Below are 16,769 nucleotides of genomic sequence, written 5' to 3' on the forward strand. Positions count from 1 at the left end.
TTATCACCTCTGAAGAACAACCTTATAAACCAGTGTTACTGTATTCTCATTTGGTGCATTCACAGCTTTGAACTGCCGCTCTGAGGCTGAACCAACCTGTGTTTATGTAGTAAAGACACCAAAGCCGATTATGACCCGGGCCCGGAGGCAGGGCAACGGAAGGTGAAGCGGCAATTTGATTGGTCGCCGCCGTGTCAGGAAGTGTCAAGCAACCAATTGAACGGCGCGGAGATTTATCTCTGCCTCTGACCGTCCGACCCAAAGTACCTGTCAACACAATGCACTTCTTCTGTCAAGGTAATGAGTTTCCTGAATGTTTCTCCTCTCACAAAGCAGCTGTTTAACCTCGGCGGAAATGCTTATAAAAATGACGGAACACTAATTATCTCCGGAGAAAGTCTCGGCGCTTTTATGGACGAAGTTTGTCCCTCTTATTATCTGCACCAGCCGGACCCCCGGAATGACATTTGTTGCCACTAGCAGGATGGAGTGTCTGTTCCAGAGATGCCATAAAGAGGCTGTCTTCCTCTCTGTCTTTCGCTCCGTGCTGCTCATGACATGCTTGGTAAGAGCTACCCTGATTAATTCACTTCTATCATCATTTCCCATATGAAAACTTTGAGAAAAGTCTGAAGCAATCCATAACAAAAAAGGCTCTGACGTCTGAAATGCTAAATGGTTATTAATTGTTATTTATTCCAACATGTTTGTGTTGGATTTACGCGCAGCTATGTCTTGCTGTGATGCTGTGCTGTGCAGAGAAGTAGGACAGATTATAAATTGGTCACTGCATCCAAGCCAAGGCCCATACTCATTTATCTGTGACAGACAGCGCCAAATAATAAGAGGATAAATACTGAATCCAATCCAAACATGGCAATCCTTTCAGAGGGCAGCAGATAATTAAATTGAGTTATAACTTAGCCTCATCCAAACATAAAATAACATGAAACAGCCAAATGTCCAAATAGTTTATGACAGATACAAACATCATTCTGGGATGCCACAAACATGGTCTTACAGTATAAGTCTGGTAGGTAACTGTGAGATGTCCTTTATTGCACCCAACCCTCTCTGCAGCTCCTGGTCCTGTTTGTGTCCATGTATCCCGGGTTATGGTCCATCGGTGTCCAGCTTCATTCAGCCGTTACAGGAAGCTATGTACCAGGCCACCACTCTGTCCTTCTCGTCAACAGCCCCAACGAACAGGCAGCCAAGGACATTGGCAGGTACAGTAGTGACACATACCAAGTCGCATCTTACAGCCTGTAACACACAACTGTTGTGCTTTAAAAATAGAAGCTAAACTTGGAAACTTGGATACTTTCACTTGTTGTGTTAAACGATTCAGCTTGAATATGTCAAAAGGAGTAGTTCCACATTTTTGGACCTCTAAATATAACACAGAGCCTGTTTACACCTGTTATAAACATGTGCTTTGGTGTTCCAAACACACATGGACAGCCGAGACATCACTATTCTCACTTGTGTTTATCATTCGTCTCCAACTGACCTCTGTGGTCAGATTTTACTACCTGCGTCTCTTTTGCAAGAAGGTCAAGGAGCCCTGCACACATTAACTATGTCCACACTCTGGCTAGCCAAATGCTCGCTAGTCACGCTAGCAGTTGTGTCGGTAGAGCTGAAGATATCGCTGTCTGCAAAACGAGGGATGGTCAAGCAACACTTTGTCCAACTTCTCATAAAATAGGCATGTTATAGAGCATTAAAGGTCCAGTATGTAGGATTTAGGGGCATCTATTGGCAACAATGGTTTATAATATTCGTAAATATATTATTATCAGTATATAATCAACTGTTTTCCTTACCTTAGAATGAGCCCTATATATCAACATACGGAGCGAGTCCTCTTCGCAAAGTCCGCCATTTTGGTTCTGCAGTAGCCTAGAAAGGACATATCAAACACTGGCTCTAGACAGGGCCATTCGCGTTTTAGTGTAGGCCACTGTAGTTCATTTCTGCAAACTCACTACTAGATGCTACTAAATCTTACACACTAGACCATTAACGCACTGTCATTAAAACAACCACCGCATGCTGCATTTATGATGTAGTCCTTGTCTGGGACATATTAGCATTTACACTACAAAATATATGTGGTTAAATGCATCTCAGACCACCTCAGATCACATCACAGTGTGTCTAGGTGGTCGTCCACACAAGAGACATGTTAATACCAGGTATAAACAGGCTCTAAAGATCACTAGTTGGAATGAACTTTCTGAAAACTCTGGTGATTGCCTGGCAACCTCATGTAAGTCACTGCGCCTGGCCAAGAAAACAATAACATGTCTTTTTTACAGTCCATTTTATACACAGATTAAACAAACGAGATATAGCATGTTAATTAGTGAGGTTTAGAAGTGCTGCTTTTTTATCTTTGGACAGAGCTATGCCACCTGTTTACCTTGCCTTCAGTTTTTATGCTAAGCTAGGTTAACTGTCTGCTGGCTCAAGTTTCATATTTACTGTACAGACATGAGAGTGGTGTCAGTCTTTGGATCTAACCCACTGCAATAAAACACATAAGTGTGAACCTCAAAATGTGAATCCAAAATTGAACTATTCAGTTAATCTGGGTGTTAATTTAATTCCTTTGCTTTGCCATGGATTTGGTTTGGAACTTGATTTCAAAGTCAGTCAGCCAACCAAACAGTAAGTTTGACTTTTCTGTCTAGAGAAGAGATACAGTCCTGTCAAACCCACTACTGGTAGAGCGCTGTGTTTGCACTCTCATCTCCTTTGTTGGCATTTTAGCTGCATGTAAATGAGCTCTATTTACCACGTGTCAAGACAGAAGGTAGCGGCGCACAGTGCGGGTGCCAGATATGTAAATCACCTCCTTCAGAGACGCCGGTTAGAGGAGGGGGCACAACTGAGCTGGTGATAAACTATGATATCAGCTGAGCAGCAGCAGAAAGCGAAGTTTACCATCTTTTCTGAATTTAGCGCATAAAAGTCGTTTCCCGCGGCCTGCTTGAAGTGCAACATAATGAAGAGTTCAGTTTCACGCTGTAATTGATAAACAGCTGGTGGCTTGTAAGTGTTTAATTTTTCTTTCCTCTCTTTCCATGTCTACCCCCTCCGTTTCCATCCACGCTCCCCACCATTCTGTGTCTTTTTCCAGGGCGATCATGGAGAGGCGGCTGGCAGCCAGTGTTAACATTCTCTCCAGGACCTCCACAATGTAAATCACATCTGCCCCCTACCTTGACACAACTTTGTACCCAGCTGGGGCGCCGACACAAAGACGAGCTTAGTTATAATGTCCCTCACATGTGCAGACACTTACACACGTAAACACATGTTCTTTTCCTCTCCCCTACATAGCCGGTTGCCTGGGAAACCACAAGGTGAATGGGCTGCATCTGAATGCGTTTATCAGTTTTCCCATCACCAGAAACTGAGTGGCAGTTAGCCTTCAAAGCGGCCATATGTTTATATGCATGGATTAGCTTTCCTGTTAATGCATAACCCACAGGAGGAACAAAGGAGGAAAAAACTCTGGGTGGAGAGGATGGAGGGGAAGTGAATAGAAAAGGCAGCGTTAAACCTGTTAACCAAACAGAGGTTTAACCTAAAAATAGACGATGTGGTTGGAGTAGCTCAGGGGTGAGGGTGGTGATGGATGTGGTAGGGGTTTTTATGCGAGTGAGTGCAGGTGTGTGATGAATTTTGGTTACGTCCAGGCTTATTTAGTCTTATACCTCAACATTGATTTTGACATTTCACATGCCATCTCTCACAGTCCACGACAAAAAAGCACCATGCTTAAAAGCAGAGAGGCAGTTTTGCACTTGACACAATAAAAGCCTGTCTGGAATGGTTTGACAGTATCACTGTGAATCACAGCGGTCGTAATGAGTTGGGCAAGGTTTGATTGTTGTGTTCTTTCGGAAAATACAGTTTTTCGTGAAAGCTTTTTTAACCTGAATTTAAAGGCTCTGCACTGTGCACTGTGCTGGTACTTCTCAGCCTGGAGTAATTTACAGTCCCCCTGAGGCAGGGCAATATATATATTATATTATGTAATATTGTGACATGAGACTAGATATCTACTTAGATTTTGGATATTATAATATTGTAAGTGATGTCTTCTCCTGGATATAAAGGCTGCATTACAGTAATGTGCTGTAGTTTTCTAAACTTAACAGAGTGTTCTTGCTGTTCTGTTATTTGCCTTTACACACTTGACATTATATCCACATGATTGATTTAAAATCTTGTGTAAATATTCTGTCCAAGCACCAGTAGTCAACCCTATAATATCGTCATATTGATATGATATAGATTTATGATTTTCTCTATCTTTCAGCCCTACATGTGTTCTAACCGTGTCTTGGGTTTTGTGGTTCTTTAGGTACTTTTGGAAAGGCGAAATCCAGGATGCAAGCGAAGTTCTTATGGTAAGCTTACTGAGAAAGTCCCTTTATGATAAACATGTACTCTACAGGTATGCTGAGATAGAAGGAAGAAATGTAAGATGAGATGTCACTGTTGTTGCAGCTGGTGAAAACAAAGACCTCCAGGACCCAGCAAGTCATAGATTATGTGAGGTGAGAGGCTGCTTTATGTAATGGTCATTCCAGATTAAAACTGTACATCAAATTACTGTTTATGTTTCAAACTAACTTAGTGCTTAAGTTGCACATGCTACTGTAGACATGCTTTAAAGTAGGGGTGTTGAACTCATTCAGTTCATGGGCCAGTCCAATTTAATCTGAAGTGAGCCAGACCAGTAAAACCATGGCGTAATAACCTATAGATAACAATACTCCAAATGTTACCTTTACTACGTTCTGAAAACATTCATTCACTCACAAAATAAGAGAAATTTCAACATTAACATCTCATCAATATTAGATATGAAAAGTCATCCAGCTGGTCCGACTGGACCCTTTGGCGGGCCGCTTCTGGCCCGTGAGCCGTATGTTCGACACCCCTGCTTTAAAGGTTCATTGCAGTTATTTTCAACTTGGGCCTTACCGTGTACTTAGAGTTATTCCACTGTCTATCTTTATGAATAAGACCCCCAGTGTGCCACTGCACTGTTCAACAAAAGCAGTCCCTGTGATCAAGCAATTACATTTTATTCATAAAAAGCATATTGCATAATATATTGTTGTTGTTGCTTGCACGCTTTCTAATTTACCGTTGCTGTGTGTGAGAGTAACTGGAAGAAGTAGAGCTGGATTTAGTTGCTTCAGCTTGAAAAATGATTCCTAGTTGTTTGGCGTAACAAAAATGGAAAATATCTGTGAATGTGGATGTTTTGTTAAAACTGAAATTGCAAGAGTTAGTAAATGTACTGATCTCACATATGCACTACCTGAAATAACTTATCCCACTACCTCAGCATCAGATAACCATAAGGAGTTAATCATCTACATTTCTGCTCATTTGGTCAGATTGCAGGAACAGACTGTTCGATGTGTTCATGTGCCAAGTTGTTGCAATAGAATCTTGTAGGGTGAAAAGTCCAGGTTGAAAATAATTGGAATAAACAGGAACTGCTTCCTGCTTTGCTCCAGTGCAGACGCTTTTCTCTTTTGCTGTCGTCTCATCTTTTTCATACTTCTTCACACTTCCACTCTCAAGCTACAAAACCTTTAAGGACCTATAACTGCTAAATCTTTTGGGCGGATCATTTACAAAGTGCTACCCACAATGTTAACGTGACCCAAACAGTAATTTGGTCTACTGACAGAATTGTACCTTGGAATGCACTATACCTCTCTGCTCATCAGAATCGATGAAGCGGACAGACTGTCATAAACTGTTACAGAAGATTGCCATTCTCAAAACAAGGATATTGGTACAGGGGAAGTCCTCCAAACTCCACAACATTGCCAAGTCTTCTGCGTCTCAGCACAATAAGATTTAAATGGACAGCCATCTCTAAATGACATTGTACCTTTCCCAAGACTCACTGAAACAAAAGCAGCTAAATTATGTACCATGATTTCTACCTGCTGGGATAATCTGGCTACAAAACACAAAGACAAGTGCAAGACTGTACCCCCACAGAGAGCAGAATTTATTGATTCAGCTCAGCCAACTTAGACCCAGGACATCTGGTGGACAGCCAAAGGCGGGCATAAAGACAGACTACAGTCACTCTGGTACTACAAGTGCAAAAACAGGTTTGAAACATTAATGATTTTTTAGGCAAATGAGGAGAAAAGGTCTCATGTGGAGAATAGGGGAGGAAATCATCTTTAAAGATAGGATTCAACATGTAACTTTGGTTGTGGGAGAATTGATAAATAAACATACCAAAATGAATCATATTATTCTACATGTGGGAGCCAAGGATATTTGCAGAGATAGTAAGTCAGAATTTCATCGAACTGTCTGGACAAACTGGCAGCCCAGTTTTTTATTAGTGGACCACTGCCAACAGTCAACAAAGGGATCAAAAGGTTCAACAGACTCTGTATCACTGAACACATGGCTCAGCAAAACCTGTGGTCTGAAAAGGATCAACTATATTGATACCTTCAATCTGTTCTGGGGACATGGGTATCCTTTCAGGGCAGGTGGCCTCCACCCAAGCATATCTGGAGTGAGCGGGATAGCTCACCCCAAAATCAAAAGTACATATTTTTCCTGTTTTGCTGTATTTTTGGTGAGTTTGCAGAGTGTTGGAGATATCAGCCGTAGAGATGTCTGCCTTCTTTCCAGTATAATGGAACTAGATGGCACTCAGCTTGTGGTGCTCAACGCGCCAAAAAATAGATTTTTAAAAAACTCAACAGCAATGTCTCTTTCCAGAAATCATAACCTGATTATTCAAGATAATTCACTGACTTTGTTGTGAGCAGTTTCATGAGGGAACTATTTTCTTTCTAGTGCAGTACACGCACCAACTGTATTACCTTGTAGAAGGAAGAGTGCATCTACTCATGGACATGCTCCTGACAGCACAAGATGTAAACATTAATGGCGTCCTCCTTAGTTAAGCTGTACCATTATACAGCTCAGTGGTGCTAGGTGAGCTAGCAGTAGATGCACGCTGCAAGTCGGTTACAATGATGAACTGCTGTCAGGTCAGAGCTTTGGTGAGGATGATGAGCCTATAGATAAGCTTCCTTGAGACAATTTCTGACGGGTAGTGCAAACATTCTTAGATTGTGCCAACAAACTATTGCATCAGCTGTTCGGGTGGCTGGTCTTAGATGATCTTGCAGCTACAGATGCTTGATGTGAAGTCCTGAGCTAGTTTGGTTACTCATGGACAAAATTTAAGAAAAATATATCTATTGCATGCATAAAAAAGTCTTAGATCTTTGACTTAAACCTGTGAAAGGTGGCAAAAACAAGAGTTGCATGTACATTTTTGTTCAGTATAGTTCCATTATATTCAAGAGATGGCAGAATTCTCTACAGCTTGTAACTCCAACACTTTGCAACTCACACCAGAACAATCTAGACTGGTAAATAGCACTGAAGGTAAAATGAAAAATACATATATTGGATTTGGGGGTGACTGTCCCTTTAAAGTACTGACAGATCATTTTCAGTTCATCTGGTGACACCCATCTGCCAGGCCTGAGATGATGCACCCTGGCACACAGCTTGAAGACAAAACATCACATTGTCAGTGTCAGCGCGTTGACAACCAGCTCATGGATCAGTCTCCTAATTCCTCCTCCCTTCACTCTCCTCTCTCCCCTTTTGGGTTTCACTGATAGAATGGGAGCACTGGTTAACGCTGGCATTAAATTTACCCCCTGGTCATTTGGCATGTTGTTTGCCTCCACCCCAACTAAGCACATTCTGTAACACCAATCTGTTTCCCCCTGTTTCTAGTCTTTGTGCTCTTCTTCTGGACTGCATGTTCCTTTTCCTATTTTGATAAGTAGTAAAATTGCACTCAGCTAAATCTGCTATAATCAAATTTCATAGCAATTACTCGTCTGTCTTCACAACAGACCTTTTAATTGGCAAAAAAACGCTTTTAACACTTGAGCTTTATTAAATGTCAGGTCTTTGTCAGGCAAATAATTTGTAATTAATGATTTTATAATCAAGCACGATCTTGATTTTATGTCTTTAATGGAAACTTGGTCAGATAACAGCGTTGCATTGATTCAACCCCTCCCAACCTCAGTTTTATGAGCGAAGCTAAAGTGCATAATAAAGGAGTGGAGTTGCCGTTTTGCTTAACAATTATTTCCAGTGCAAGCACACGTCTTATAGAAAATGTGCTTCGTTTGAATACACAGTTCTCAAGTTAAATTCCTAATGTCTGCATTGACTTTGAATGTATAGTTATTGATGGTGAATTCAACATTCATGTCGACGGCTCCCAGGACAGCAGCATTAAAGAATTGTGTTGTACTCTGGAATAACTATGGACTGACTCAGCATTTGACAGAGCCCACACACAATAAGGGGCACACTCTGGACTCCATCATCTCCACGCTTTTAACATTTCTAAGGCTGTGGTGACAGATTTTGCTTTTACTGATCATTTCCATGTTGTCTTTGAGATTACCATCTCAGTGCACACAAATTTTCAATCACAGAACATTACATGACTGAAAAAAAACAGTGAATTTTTCGCTCAGGCTTTCTCTTCTGCTCCTGCACCCACTTATGTCTCAGCTGGTGGAAATTGTGTGTGAAAATTAAAATAATACGACATTTATAAAGAGAGACTTTGCATTTATAATTTAGATATGAGAAATAAAAGGCAGTCCCTCCTCTTACTTGATTTCTGAAAACAGTTGTAATGCATGTGCCTTATTTGCTGCTGTTGACCGGCTGACAAACCCCACTTGTATCAGTAGCCCTGAGATTTTATCTACTGAACAAATTTGCATCCTTCTTCACTGACATAATTCAGAAAGTCAGACAAGCTGTCAGCTCCTCCTCATCAGGTATAGGGTCTATATTGTCCTTGCATGCACTTAAAACCCATTAAATTAGCATGACGCAATTTGGTCCTGTCAGCCATAAAACCTTGGAGGAAATTGTGTAGCATTTGAAATCCTCCGTTTGCCTTGATATTTTTCCTACAGGCTTTTTCACTAATGTATTTAACTGCATAAAATCAGATCTGCAAATAGTCAACACTTCTCTACTCCCAGGCTGTTTTCCACAGGCGCTGAAAACTGCAGTTATTACGCCACATCTCACTAATTAACAATTTCAGGCCCATATAAACCTCCTAAGGGTATTGAATGACATCTACTTGAACACAAACAGAGGAAAAGTTGCAGTCTTATTGTTAAATCTCAGTGCTGCATTCAACACTGTCGACCACAAAATATTACTTGACTAGAAAACTAGGTGGGACTTTCTTGCACAGTGCTTAATTGGAGTCCCTCAAGGTTCCATTTTGGGGCCTCTTTAGTTCAACATCAACATACTCCCACTAGCGCATATTATGGAAAACAACATAATATTACATGACTATAATAATTATGCAAACACAGATTGATATAACAATATCACTAAATGACTATTTTTATATTGTCCTTTTACAGTACATTGTTTCTTACATACCTTGTCTTACTGCTGCTGTGTCTTTTGTAAAGCACTTTGAATGGCCTTGTTGTTGACAGATGCTATACAAATGAATTTGCCCTGCCTAGTACAAATGTGACTTACTGCTATTTTTCATCTCTATGAAGAAATTCCATGCCCTCTCTGACATGTTTGTGTTTGTGCGGGTCCCTTCAAGGTCTGTCCACCCCTATGCAAACCCAGAAGTCCTCAGCTTTGCAGTGGAGGACGGCAGTCTGGCTTACATGAAGTGGATGGATGAAGCCATTCCAGACAACTGATACATCATTAAAATCAGAGCCAATCTCTGCATGGACTGCAGCCGAACAAGGAAAATGAGCCATGCGTACAGGCTGTTGTTTGAAGGCTTTGGATCGAAGGGATCTGAAAGCACTCTGTTGAACAAAAGTTCAATACGTGACATTTACACTTTTTTGTTGCTCTGACCTTCTTATTGTAAATTCCACTGTGTACTGTGGGGATTTGATTTCAATCCTTTAAAGAGACTTTGTACCACAGTTATAGAAAATACTTGCTTCTGATCGACTGGCAGTTATGGGTTACCATACCATAACAGGACATGTCAAACAAACGAAGTACCAGTCAACCAGTGAGTTTTAAGTAAATATGCATAATATATTTAGCCATAGGTAACAATGATTATTTCAGTAAGCTCTCACTGACTAAACTGACCTACACTAACGTGGCTTGAACTGCACAAAAACAAATATTTAAAAAAAGAAGAAAATTTAGACATCCTGTGGTAGGTAACCATAGTATGACTGATAATACAGTCCAAGGTATGCAGATTTAGAAAATAATGGACTCATTAGAGGAATCACATCTCTGTAGCATTTGAGAAAGTTCACCCCAAAATAAAAAATACTTACTTTTCCTCTTACCTGTGTTGCTATTTATCAGTCTAAATTGTTTTGGTCCGAGTTGCCAAGTGTTGGAGATATTGGCCGTAGACATGCCTGCCTTCTTTTGAATGTGATGGAACTAGATGGCACTCAGCTTGTGGTTTTCAAAGCACAAAAAACATACATTTGAAAAACTCAATAGCAATGTCTCTTTCCAAAAAGTATGACCTGGTAAGTCATGATTATTCACAGACCTTGTTGTGAGCAGGTTCACATACAAACTATTGTCTTTTTACTGGTTTACCACATCTACAAGCTATATCACCGTGCAGAGGGAAGTGTGCGCCTACAGCTAGCTCACCTAGCACCTCTAAGCTAGCTAACACCACAGCTCAGCTGAGTAGGACACCATTTATGTTTATAACTCATGCTGTGACAACCACAAGCCTCCCATCTATGAGTAGATGATACAGTTTACAGCAGATGATACAGTTGCAAGGTGTACGGTAGAAAATAGGCCCACATGAAACTGCGCACGACAATGTCTGTGGATTATCTCAAGAAAGAAGGGTCATGATTGAGACATTGCTGTTAAGTTTTTAAATGTATTTTTTATGCTTTGAGCACCACAAGCAGAGTGCCATTTAGTTCTCTTATATTGGAGAGATGGCAGGCATCTCTATGGCTGATATCTCCAACACTCTGCAACTCACACCAAAACAATCTCAATTGATAAATAGCACTACAGGTAAGAGGAAAAATATGTAATTTTTAATTTGGGGTGGACTGTCCCTTTAAAGTTTGTCTGTAAGGTTTGTAATAATAGTGTGTTCTAGAACATATTGATGGTCTGACTATACAATACTAATAACTATATAAATTTGGTAATTGCTATATAATAGAGATGTACTGCCTGTTATTAAACATATCATTTCCAATACTGTAACATTACCTTTAACTATTTATTGTTGTGAATTGAAAGTCAAAAATTTTTTTAAGCTGTTCTCAAAAACACGAAGGCCTTTTAAACAGAGAAACCTGGTCAGCAGCACTTAGAAGGACAGGAAGTCAGAGCAATTTACATGTTCAATAGGTTATTGATCTATCAGGCTATAAAAGATTTACTTTATCGGAAGGCAACCCACAACTGTTTACCATGTGTACTGTTTTTACAAGTAAAAAGCTGAATTTCATACTGCTCTGCTCCAGGGTTAGCTCAGCGTGGATTAATGAAACATCCACTACCACCTTGTATAACCTCAAACAACGCTACACAGTACTACTGAGGATAAATTAACAAACAGGTATGACCGACAGCACTCGCTGTTATTGTACATCTTGACCCTGTCTCACTTGTATCAGACTAATTATGAAATGTTTTCTGTGTTTTGTTTGTATCTCGAAGAAGTGATGCTGATCAGAGCAGGTCTCCCATGAACAACACATCCTTGATCTCCATGAGAGTAGTCTTGCCAAATAAATAAAACTTTAATTGAATCACAAAAACAAATTTGTTAATCAGCTCGCGGCTACACTTGAACATCTTGAGAGCATCACAGGTCTTGTTATCTGTATTCTTGCTTTCACAAATATGCATTGGAGATATGGTACATGACCAGAGAGGTTTAATTAATTTCACTTAAAAATTAAACAACAACTTTTAATACTCCAGTATTACAACAAGTCTGCCAGTGATACCATGCCATATTTGTGCTTACACAGGTCAGTCATGCATGCTTACCTCATTTAACAAAAATATGCACTAAGCCTCAGTCTGCAAAAAGTGGTTCCGGCATGAGGCCCCAACAAAGGAACTGCAGACATGGTTTAGTCGGGTGTTGTGTCTGTGGAGCCAAAATAATCCTCCGCATCAGGTCCAGAGATCAGGCCATTTGGTGGCAGTGTGTGTGGGGTGTTTGTTACTTAAATGCATATGTGTCCATTAACATCAATGTGTGTGCACAAGCCATGTTTAAATATGCCATAAATACATACAGGTACTTTTATGCCTTTGTGAGTAATTATGGCCGACTAGTGATGAATGATACAATGTAAAAAATATTGCAATAAATGAGAAATATCCTGCAATTTGATCAAGTGTCCACAAGATGGTGGTGTTTCAATACTGCTTAAATTAATTTCAGTGTTTCCAGACGTTCACATGGATCCTATTGAATTAAAGTGGGTAGTTTTTGTCGGATATTATAGCAAAAACACAACAAGCTCATAACCCAAAATTCCTCCTGGCTGAGGAGTAAGCTACCTCTCACTACCACTCTTCTTCTAGGAAGTAATTTGAAAATGGTGTTAGAGCTTTTCTCCTCTGCTTAATTTGAAGTCCTGTTCAGCCTTATACAGTGAGCTAGCATGAAGATGAATTCCACAAAGTGAATAATATGTCTCTCCCATATTGGTATCATTATTATTGCAAATTACCACCAACATCAAAGGATGCATAATTAGTTTTCACTTCTCTAAATAATCACATTTTGTGTATAGAATCTCTTTCACTCACAATTAATTATTTTGGACTGTATTGACTGTACTGACTGGACCCTCTATACGGCACATTCAGTCAAAAACTAATTGGCTGAAGCAGCTAAAGAAGTACCATATATTTCTACATTAATAATATCCAACACAGAGACATATGGCTGCCTCTTTTTTCTCCCCGTGTGTCATTAAATTCTCCATGGGAAGCAGAGTTAGGAACAGGATAATTAAGAATAAGCTGTAAGAAACAGACGCTGATGATAACATGCACCCACTGAGAAATTCAATAAACTGAGGATAATAACACACACACACACACACACAGAGCTATCTGATCTAGCAATGCAAACATGGTGAGCTAACAGAGATTTTATGAATCCGTGTGTATACACTGGCATCACTGCAGTTATTAATACTAATCAAGAAAAGCACTCCTTGCTTATATGGATGCATATTTTTGACATCATGTCCATGCAGCATACCGCACAAGGCTTGTCTTCAGTTTACATTGTGTTGCTTTACCAAATTTTCATAGACATACTGTCGCTTTGTGACAATATGCTGTGCAACCCCTGAGAGAATTTTGATAGAAATCAAGGTACATCAGTCAATAAGGTTGTTCTTAAAGTGGCATTGTTTTCCATTAAGTTGAATAAGTTATGCCCTACCAAGGCCAGTTGTGTTCGTGACAGTGGGCAAATGACATTCACAGCATTTACATATTACCTCTTATACAGTACATTTTTACTCCGGTTGTGTTTAGTACATATGCCTGGAACCAGCAAAGGGCTGTATCACAGTTTGTCCTTGAGGGTATTCTTAAATGTCTAGTGTGCAGGATTTAGTGGCATCTAGTGGCTATGATTGCAGATTGCATCCAACTGAATCTTTACTGTGTGCCAAGTGTGTAGGAGAACTACAATAGAATAAAAACACGAATGGCCCTGTCTAGAGTCAGTGTTGGAAAAGGACCTGCTCCATATGTTGAAATAAATTCTAAAGTAATGAAAACACAACAATTCTTAGTTTCAGGTGGTTCTACACTAAAGAAGTCTTATCATATTGAATTCCACTTCTGCCCCCCCCCCCCAAATCCTACACACTGGATCTTCATGGGGGACTCTTACCTGTAGTGCTATTGATCAATCTAGATGGTTTTCGTTTTAGTTGCCAAGTGTTGGAGATATCGGCCATAGAGATGTCTGCCTTCGCTCAAATATAATAGGACTTGATGGCACTCGGCTTGTGGTGCTCAAATCACCAAAAAACTACATTTGAAAAACACAACAGCAATGTCTCTTTCCAGAAATCATGACCCCGTTACTCAATATAATCCACAGACCTTGTACTGAGCTGTTTCATGTAGGAACTATTTTCATTCTACTGAGTGTCACCTGCCAACCTTATCTATGCACAGAAGGAAGAGTGCATCTACTGCTAGCTCACCTAACACCACTGAGCTAGCTAATGTTACAGCTCAGCTGAGGAGGATGCCATTAATGTTTACATCTTGTGCTTTCAGGAATATGGGCCTCTTGTCCATAAGTAGATGCTTTCGTCACATGGTAATAGGGTTGGCAATTGTAGTTTGGTAGAAAGAAAATAGTTCCTACATGAAACTGCTCACAACAAGGTCTGCAGATATCTTGAATAACCGAGTCATGATTTTTGGAAAAGACATTACTGTTGAGTTTTTCAAATGTATTTTTTTGGTGCTTTGAGCACCACAATCTGAGTGCCATCTAGTTCCATTATATTTGAAAGAGGCTGAAATCTCTAACACAAGGCAACTTGCAATCTACATTGACAAATAGCACCACAGGTAAGAGGAAAAACATGTATTTTTGATTCTAGGGTGAACTGTTCCATTGATAAAAAGAACAGATTTGCAAAATGAATAGAATGAGAGAGAAGATTTTACATCCTGGTGGCTGGTGGCGTTCACCAGTCATGTCTTTTGTTCCGTCACTTTAAAGTCCTGCGACCACAGGTGGCTGGAGCCCGGTGAATACATTGTACAGCAGGTAAAAGGAATATTTTAGCAGCATATAGTTTACTGATGGGCTGGGAGGAGCCACTCCATAGAGAAAACTGCTGTTTCCCGGGGAGGTGCAACATGATTACACAGCATCTCAGATCTGCTTCCAAGGGCAGATGATTTACTTTTTTAATCTGAATGCATATTTTAGAATAAAATGATATCTTTTCTGCATTGTCAAGAGTTTTGCTTTATATAAAAATGAAATGTGTATTAAATAATATGCCCTCACACACTAAGATGGAATTTCTAAATAGGCTGATAGTGGGGTTTTAAATTTATATCAGCATGATCCACTTCTCACAAGGCAGGTTTGCGGTCACTTTTAGAGTTTATTACCTGTAGTCATTGGCTGTAGTTTCTGCTGTCCCTCCTGTATGCTCCAGGGTAAAAAGCTAACAAATAATAGCCTACATGAAAGATGATTGTTATGCCTAATGAGCAGAGACACAGTGAGAAACAGTGACATGTGATAAACAGCAGAGAATAAGGAGGATTATGATCTGACCTTGGCATGGTGGATGGCGTGAGACCTGGGCGAGACCGCTGCCAAGCACCACTGCTCGAGAACAGGGGCACTTCCAGCCATGTTTGTAGTGACAAATCCAAATATTTTTTTTAATCAGACATGTTTTTTGCAACCAGTACAGGTACTTATTTATTTATTCATTCATTCTTTCTTTCTTTTTTTTTCTAATGAGACATTGGGACATTTACAGCTGTATCTGTGGCGGCCTAACCTTTGTATCTTTTAATGAAAGGCAAGAATATTTCCAGCTGTATTTGTGGCGAAAAAAAATGGTATTTTTTAACGAGATGTTGGGACATTTCCAGCCGTGTCTGTGGCAACCAAACCAGGTATTTTAAGCCAAAACATGATGTTTTTCTAACCCTAACCCTTACATTTCCAGCCATGTTTGTGGTGGCACAATTGGGAAAGTTTTAACAAGACATCGGGACATTTCCAGCTCTGGTTGTAGCAACAAAACCAGGTAATTTTTTTTCTAGCCGTGCTTTTATACCTATAGTCTGTGTTGCTGACTACCAAACCAGGTATTTTAAGCCTTAAACATAATGTTTTCCTAATCCTAACACTGACATTTGCATCCCTGTTTGTGGCAACCAAATGGGCTTTAATGAGACATTGGGACATTTACGGTCATATTTTTTTTGTTTGTTTGTCTGTTTGATTTTTTAACAACCAAACCAGGTAAGTTTTTGAAGAAGCAGCTAAGTTTGAAGCTAAGTTCGTGGTGACAAAACCTGGTATTTTCTTCTGAGATGTCAGGACATTTCCAGATGTTTTTGTGGCAACCAAACCAGGTATTTTAAGCCAGAACATGGCTGACACAGGATGTTTTCCTAACCCTAACCATTACATTTTCAGCCGTGTTTGTGAAGAGCACTACAGTACAATCTTATCTTACTATATAATGACGAAAACTCTGTGTCTGTATGTCTGTGTGTCTGTTCCACGTTTTTCTCCTCACTGACTCGGTCAATCCATGTGAAATTTGGCACAGTGGTAGAGGGTCATGGGAGGATGCGAATGAAGCAATATTACATCAATTGGCCAAAGGGGGGCGGTATAGCAACAGATTGAAATTGCAAACTTTGAATGGGCATATCTCATGCCCCGTATGTCGTAGAGACATGAAACTTTGCACAGAGATGCCTCTCCCCATGAGGAACAAATTTGCCTCAACAACCCATAACTTCCGGTTATATAGATTTTCCGCCATTTTGAATTTTTTGAAAAACACTTCAAATCGATCTCTTCCTAGGAAGTTTGACCGATCTGCATGAAACTCAGTGAACATAATCTAGGGACCAATATCTAA

At 40.0% G+C, this 16,769-nt stretch overlaps 1 protein-coding gene across 2 annotated transcripts; it reads left to right on the forward strand.

Moving 5' to 3' along the window:
* The first annotated feature begins 259 nt into the window (after positions 1–259).
* Positions 260–12,475, forward strand: zgc:63972 (protein CutA homolog). 2 transcript variants are annotated; one of them, XM_050053726.1, is made up of 6 exons: positions 260–565; positions 1,081–1,229; positions 3,149–3,208; positions 4,382–4,427; positions 4,528–4,577; positions 9,713–12,475. In XM_050053726.1, the coding sequence occupies exons 1-6, from the start codon at positions 461–463 to the stop codon at positions 9,813–9,815; spliced, it is 513 nt and encodes a 170-aa protein (XP_049909683.1). In that variant the 5' UTR covers positions 260–460; the 3' UTR covers positions 9,816–12,475. The 2 variants fall into 2 exon arrangements, with proteins under 2 accessions (XP_049909683.1, XP_049909684.1); XM_050053727.1 differs by lacking the exon at positions 4,528–4,577.
* Positions 12,476–16,769: the final 4,294 nt, after the last annotated feature.

Source organism: Epinephelus moara, chromosome 9 (genome assembly GCF_006386435.1).
Source record: "Epinephelus moara isolate mb chromosome 9, YSFRI_EMoa_1.0, whole genome shotgun sequence".
Taxonomy (NCBI): Eukaryota; Metazoa; Chordata; class Actinopteri; order Perciformes; family Serranidae; genus Epinephelus; species Epinephelus moara.